At 42.8% G+C, this 7,755-nt stretch overlaps 1 protein-coding gene across 1 annotated transcript; it reads right to left on the bottom strand.

Annotated features, from left to right (window-relative positions):
- Positions 1-1,116: 1,116 nt before the first annotated feature.
- LOC101437866 (olfactory receptor 13C7-like) lies at positions 1,117-2,076 on the bottom strand. Its single transcript, XM_004462376.2, has one exon. It carries the CDS (start codon positions 2,074-2,076, stop codon positions 1,117-1,119), a length of 960 nt encoding a protein of 319 aa, XP_004462433.2.
- Between the last annotated feature and the right edge of the window lie 5,679 nt (positions 2,077-7,755).

The following is a 7,755-nucleotide window of genomic DNA, read 5'->3' as shown; positions in this document are numbered from 1 at the left end:
TAGAAAAGGCCAACATTCAGAAAAGCTATTTGAGGTTCTCAGTAATTTTTCACGCTCTGGGAAGATGCTTGAGGACATAAAGCTCGAGAAGCCCTTTCTATTCAATATTGTGTTGGGAGCCCAAAACAGAACACTAAGGCAGTAAAAACCAACTAACCAACCAACCAACCAACCCACCAACAAACGTAAAAGAGACAGAAACTGGAAAGACAGAATTGACATTATCTATTTGCTGCCAATGTGATTATTTACATGAGAGTTTCTCAACGTCCATACTACATTCAATCCAGAAAATTTTTGCTCTGGGGAGCTGCCCTGTGCAACATAAACTGTTTAGTAGAATCTTTACTCCCACACCATTAAATGCCAGGAGCATTCTCCTAGTGGTGAGAACTAAATATGAATTTTTTTTAAAACTCACACAATAGTTGCAATAATTTTCACTCAGAGACACCATTGCTCATCCTCTAAAGCCAAAGATAGACCAAATTTCCCTATCAGCTGGAATGTATGTACAAAACTTCATCAGACACCTCTGCATAAATGTGCTTGCTAGAATACAAGGAAAGGAAATCAACTTCATTTTTCTATTACTTGCCCCATCATGGCATATTCAGAGGCCAGGAACCTAACAACCTAAAATGTTCCCCCACTTTTTTTTATATGATCAAAGACAACCTCAGTTTGAGTCATCTGAGATTGAGTTCATGACTTGTAGCCTTCTGACCCCTAAAAAGAAACTTTCTACTTGACCTTCCTAAGAACACAGTGAGACCAGAAGAAAAATTGAAGTCATAGGGGATGAGGGGACAAGTGAGTTAAAATGTTTCTTTTTCATAGATTCTAGATCTCTACATTCCACAATTAAACTAAATTGAGGTACCCATGGGAAGGAAGATGGTTTGGAGGAGAATCCTTTCACCCATGATTGCTGTCACTCTTCTCCTTAATCCAGACATATAGGGAAAGGATACATCCTCAATTTTTCTACCAAATTTAGGAGAAGAAATAATGGGAGAAAGAAGGGTTTCCGAATTAGAGGTGCCACCAACCCTAAAAACCACAAATGAGAACAGGCACTGCATTATATCTACATATATTACATATATATTGCATTCAGTTGCCCTTAGACAAACATTTCTGACACAGCATATTCTTCACAGCTGCTTTAACATCTTTGTTCCTCAAACTGTAGATGAGAGGATTGAGCATGGGGGTCACCACTCCATAAAAGAGAGAGATGATTTTGTCAGTGACTTCTTCCTTGTCTGCACCAGAAGAGTCTTTAGCCTTGGGCTTTGCGTACATGAAGAGGATGCTCCCGTAGAATATGACCACCACTGTCAGGTGGGCTGAGCAGGTGGAGAAAGCTTTCTGCCTTCCACCTGCTGAAGGAATCTTGAGGATGGTGGAAAGGATGAAAACATAGGAAACTAAAATGAAAAGTACAGGAATCACAAGAAAAATCACAGTAGCAACAATCATACTAATAACATTGATGGAGATGTCAGCACAGGCCAGTTTTAAGACTGCCAAGATTTCACAGGTGAAATGGTTAATGACATTATCCCCACAAAAAGGAAGTCGCATTGCAAGGGAGGTCTGAACCACAGAATCAATGCTCCCAGCAATCCAGGACCCCGCAGCCATGGGCACATAAGAAGCCTTGCTCATGATGATGGGGTACCTCAGAGGGTTACAGATGGCCACATAGCGGTCAAACGCCATCATGCTTAGAAGCACACACTCTGTGGCCCCCATAGCAAAGGAGAGAAACATTTGCACTCCACACCCAGAGAAGGAAATGGTTTTCTTTGAAGTTAAGAAGCTGCTCAGAAATAGGGGGATAGATGAACTGGTGTAGCAAATGTCCAAGAATGATAAGCTACTGAGGAAAAAGTACATGGGGGTGTGCAGGTGGGAGTCGTAGACACTTACAATGATGATGACTCCATTTCCCAGAAGGATCACGAGGTACATGCAGAGGACCAGCACAAAGTAAATGGCCTCAAGCTCTGGGTAGCCAGACAGCCCCAGCAGGACAAACTCTGTCACAGATTGATTGATCTTTTCCATGTTAAAGTTTTCTTTCACCAATAGGAGTTCTGTAGAGGCTGGGATATATGCAGATCCATTAGAGGTGTGTCTAATAGAGATGTTGGCATCCAAAGTGGCTGCCCTTATGGGTAATGTGGACCATAAGTGGATACCCAGAGAGCACACAAATATGTGACGATCGTCTAAGTAAAGATCAGTTAGACTTTCAAACCTTTGGAAAGAGGCTTTAGCTTTAGAGTATATGTCATTGCTAGACAATAGATTCAGAACAGACGCAACTGGGTTACAATTATATATTTCATTGCACTGTGAATTTGAAATTACTGTGAATGCATTGTCACCATATATTCTTACCTACCAAACAATCCAGAACAAATCTAAAATGTATGAAATATTATTGATCAACAGAGGTGTTACAATTTTAAGCACCATATACCCTGTAACTTAATTCTGTCTCCATGAATAATGACAACCTTAACAAAAGCCCATTGTTCTTCAATGAACAAAGTGGAATAGGTCCCCAAAGTGGCAGAGGTAACTCCTGCCTCAATGGAAATTTACCCTCTGTTCCTTAAGACTTGAGTGGTTCAAGAACAAACAATAAAGATCCATTTTTAGGGAAAAATACAGAATTTGGGTTATTCTAACTTGGGGGAAAACATGTACCTGCAATACCATAAGAATATCAAATGCAGTAATTAATATGATTAATAATAATATTCATAAGAGAAAAAAGAAAACATTTTTCAAGTAAATTACTCCTCTTTGTCTCTTTTTAAGTTCAAATTAGAAAGTGACGCTTGGTGACCCTATATTCTGCCTGATACATATAATGTAATAAAAAGTGGTACTCAGAAACATTCCAGTGCAGTTCTCCATCTACAGGCAAATCATAAACAAATGCATAAATAGGAGTTTCAGTAACAGCATTTTCTTCCTTTACTACCAGGAATGAGAATTACAATTACCTTCTCCCTACAAAGAAATCACTCTCTTCTGCCCTAACAGCTGCTCTGCTGTTCTTCCTCCCACTATACATTCAGATATGTTTGTGAATGAAGCATAAGCCATGAAAGTTTTTTTAAGCATTAGAATTTGCTGTAATTGTTTATATCTCCAATTTACTAGAATATAGAGCATTTTTATATTAACATGCCAGAAACAGAAATCCGACTTTCATTGGTAGACTTATAAATCCCGTCTTTATTTCAGTGAGATAACTAAAAACTATCCCCACCTTGGTTTTCTTTTAATCAAACTGCTACTATTGCTATTACAGGTATTGTAAAAACAGTTTATTAGTGGCAAAATAGAAACAGCTCCCAGTGAAGATGGGAGTTGGGGCTCTTCCCTTTCTTTTTCCTGGAAGGGAAAGATCAGCCAATGGAGTAGCAAAGCAACTTAAAGTCTTTGCTGCTCTGAGGTTGCTTCTAATCCCAAAAGCAATTTAAAGTTCATGATGTGGATTGGATAGGATTTAGAAACTTTCCAGTGCTTTCGGGATGAAGTCCCACAGCAGCAATTAGAAAAAGTTGTTAACACAATTTAAATTAAATATAACTTAAAACAACAATACCTCTGGCTTTTCACCCTGTGGGAAGAGCAAATTTAAGGATGCTACGCATGTAAATGGTCAAGACTTAGAAATTAGAATTGACTGTATCTAACGGAGAGAGAGCTATGGCACTGATCTGTGTTACCCTGGTGAAAATGACACTTTATTCTTAATATATTACCTGCTACTCACCTTTATTTTGATCACTGAATCCTTGAGTCTCAGAGTACCTGTGTTCATTGAGTTCATGTGTCAACTTGGCTAGGTAACAGTGACAAATTATCTGATCAAGCCAACACTGGCCTGATATTATTGTGAGGATATTTGTGGACTTAAAAATCATTGGTAAATTGATCACATCTGTGGCTGATTACATCTGCAATCAACTAAGGAGATTGTTTTCAGCAATGAGAGGAGTCTCATCTAATTAGTTGAAGACCTTAGAGTGTCATGATGATTTCAGCAGTCAGAAGTTCCCTCTCTCTTTTAGCTAGCCAGCTTCTCCTGGGGAATTGATCGAAAACCATCAGAGTTTCCAACTTGGTGCTTGTCCTACATATTATGGACAGGGCCACTCCACTGTCAATTGAGTCAATCCCTGTAACAAATCTCATAATATATATATATAATCCCATTGGTTCCCTGGCCACCCTGACTAATATAGTCCCTAAGTTTCATTTTTTCTCACTGGCTTTGCAAATAGCCAAAACAGCATGGACAATATTTTAATTTTGCTCACTCATGCTCTCTTTTCAAATCCACAAATAATACTCAAATCTTATTCAAATACCCCCTTTATCATGCCCAAGTGGAAAGCCACAACACTGAACAGACTACATCAACAACATCTGTGAGTGAGCAAAACACAGTACTTCTGAAAAGGAAAGATATTCCAACATGAAGTGGATAATTATTATGACACTGCCATAACTCTCCTTTGAAATCAAGACATATTCATTCTTTTACACGGTTGTTAATGAAATACTCTTCCAAAGCAGTAACAAGTGGAATCACCATTTGTAGTTTAAGAGAGAAGGGGATAAAATTGACAACAGTGCTCTATTTTATTAGTGGACAGCAGTTTTAATGCTTTTAGGTCATTTAACAAAAGATGCAACATATTCCCAAAGGATGGAAAAAACTAGTTTTGGCATGACAGATGGCATTAAATGTTTCAATCAAATATGAATATCAATTCCTAGAGTTGTTAAATTTATGCAAGTAAATGTTCAGTGTATCAGCTCATAATGCTGATGAGGAACATGTTTTCTCATTAAGGAATATCCAATAGAAAAAAGAGTTAAATTAATTGGATGCAACCACTATAGAATCTATGTACAATATAAATGGACTATGCATTATAATTGCAAGGTATTTTATAAGCAAATTCTACAAAACAGATATTAAGGAGAGCCAAATCACTAGAGAAATACAAAGAATGAGGAATACAATATAGTCACAATTTGTTTCAGAGAAACAATGGGAAAATTTTAATATAAGCATTTCACGTGTAATATTTTTTTCTATATCATTATACATATGCATAGGAAAATAGAAATAATTCAAATTTAACTGGGCATCCTGTATTTTTACTTGCTAAATATGGCAACCCTAATGAGCTACCAGGACTTGCATGGGATCTTGTCTACATCTGGATTCTCCCACCCGGCAGTTCACTCTGGGGGATACAGGATTATAGCAATAGTTATTGCTTCAAGTGCACCACTTGCCTCATAAGGCTCACCTACAACTATAACCCTCCAACCATTTCCAGGACAACTACTGTAAGAAGAAACAATTAAGGCAAACATATAGGGGTTCATGATCAAGGTCTGCTCCTCCCCAACATTCCCAAGCCCTGATCATTACTCTTACTTTCTCCCTTTCTAATTTCATTCAATTCATTCAACAATAATTGAGGCCTCCTTTGTCCCAGGAAATGTGCCTTGCTTTTGCCCTAGATCTAGTATGCAGGGGTTTCTCCTCCTGACTGGGGCGGCTGGAGGGGTTAGGAGGGCTGCACCTTAGCGGGGTTCCAGGTCGCGGCAGACGGCCTCGGGGGCTCTCAGGTGTGGAGGACGCACGGCGGGGGAAAGGAAGATGCCGTGGAGACCAGGTCTGTGCGCAAGTCCAATTTATTGAGGAAGTACAGTGGGTTATATAGGAGACGCAGAGGGTGGGGGGAGGCGGACTTGCGGTGGGCTGCCGTAAGCAGTTACTAGGGATGGGGGCGGATATCAAGTTAGCTCTGCTGTCTATAGGGATGGGGATTGGTGCAGGCGGGTACTGCCTTCCAATAGGTGGTTGCGATTAGTTGCTAGGCAGAGGGCAGGAGGAGAGGCTAAGGGCGGGGGGGGGGGGGGGGGGGAGCGACTAGGCAGGAGCCTGCTATCTGAGCTTCTAGGACAGCTGTTTGAGGGGATAGGCCAACATTTGCCCCTTCTAATTTATTGATTTGAAGGAACGCAAGAATGAGGGCTTTGGATTCTTTGGTTTTGGCGGTGGTGTTGGCGCCGGCTGGGGAGGGGAACGGGGTTGGCTGTTAAGGTGGGAAACGCGCGGGCCAGGGGTGCAATGGGATGTGTCGCGGGGTTTTTAGGTGTTGGGTTGTTCTTGATTTCTTCTTGGGGCGGGCTGAGCAGGGCTCGTTGGGGGGGCCGTCTTTGGTATCGAGTTGATGGTACTGGACGCGCACGAAGGACGTGAGGATTGCGCTGGTTTGGTCTTTGGCGAGCTGGATGATCTTTTTGACAGCCCAGGGCCCTATGGTAAGAGCTAGGAGAATCATTATTAGCGGGCCTAGGAAGGGGAGGAGGTATGGGAGGAGGGTGTGGAATACTCCGGAAGCATAGTTTGCTGCTTCGCGCTCTTTTTGGCGCCGCTCTAGTCCTTCTCGGACCTTTCTTAGGCTGTCCTCAGCGAGACGAGTAGAGTTGGCATATATACAACATTCTTCTCCAAGGGCGGCACAAAGGCCTCCCTCTTTGAGGAGAAGAAGGTCAAGGCCCCGGCGGTTTTGGAGAACTACCTCAGAAAGGGAATTGAGTTTTTAAGATGGGAGATAGTGACTTGGAGGTGGGAGATATCACTGTCGACAGCTTGCCTGAGGGAGGAAAGGGAAGAGGATTGTGTGGAAAGAGCGGTGATCCCGGTGCCTGCTCCCGCGAGACCTAGAAGGGTAGCAACTGTGAGGATGGTGAAGGGTTCTCTCTTCTGGAGGTGAGCAGGGAGTTTTCGACTCTGAAGGGAGGAGAAGAATCCTTCATCGCTGTGCAAAAGGACTCGAGGGGCTAGGAGAATGAGTAGACAGGTTTCATTGGTGGCGTTGAGGGTAGCGACGTTGAGGCAGGGGGTTAGTCCGGTGGAGGTGCAAAGCCATTGGGAGGTGTTATGGGGGATTAAGAATTTGGTGGAAACACTGAGAAAAGAGTAGTTGGAGCAAGCATTTAGGAGGGGATGGGAACCTTGGCGAGAATGAACACAGCTCCCTGTGGAGGAAACAGATTGAAAGGTTAAGGGGATAGAAGAGGTGTTCCAAATGCATTCAGCAGGATTATGTTCGGAGGATTCGCTGAAGGCAAGGCTGGTGGCGACAGGCTCGTATAGAGGAAGAGAAGGGGAGAGACAGAGCCAACAATTCGCAGTGAGGTTGGGGTGGGAGATATTCAGAGAGGTATATGAGGCTTTGATTAGGTTGATGAGAGGGCTGGAGTACCAAATAGGTGGTAAGCGAGGCTTGGGGTTGTGGGAGCTAAGAGGGGTAGCTGTGAGGGGGGTGCTGGACGAGGGAGAGGGCGAGGTGGAGTGGGGCGGAGAGGGAGGCCGTGCCTGTGGAGGATTGAGAACTTGATTTGGGCCCACTGGGGTGGAACGGGTGGGAATTGAAAATTTTTGTACAATGAAGAAGGCACCGTAGTGGTAGCCGCTCATGTAAAGTTGGGCTCCCCAGGTGCGACCATCTAGCCAGGCTTCATCTTCAGGGTTTTTGACAGTGAGCGTAATGCTGCTCCAGTAGGGTTTGCTGTTCTTCTCACGCTTAAAGGAAAGGGAGAGGTAGGGGTCCCTATTGGGAGCTCCCGACCACCCATAGGCCATGGCTTCGCACCCCCAGGAGGAGCAGTAATAGTGTGCAGGGTCATAGC

This window comes from Dasypus novemcinctus, chromosome 8 (genome assembly GCF_030445035.2).
Source record: "Dasypus novemcinctus isolate mDasNov1 chromosome 8, mDasNov1.1.hap2, whole genome shotgun sequence".
NCBI lineage: Eukaryota > Metazoa > Chordata > Mammalia > Cingulata > Dasypodidae > Dasypus > Dasypus novemcinctus.
The sequence above is the reverse complement of the archived record's forward strand: the minus strand, read 5'-3'. Positions and strand labels throughout refer to the sequence as shown.

Excerpts from the sequence above, each read along its gene's own strand:
- LOC101437866 (XM_004462376.2), bottom strand. The coding sequence starts at position 2,076 with ATGGAAAAGATCAATCAATCTGTGACAGAGTTTGTCCTGCTGGGGCTG.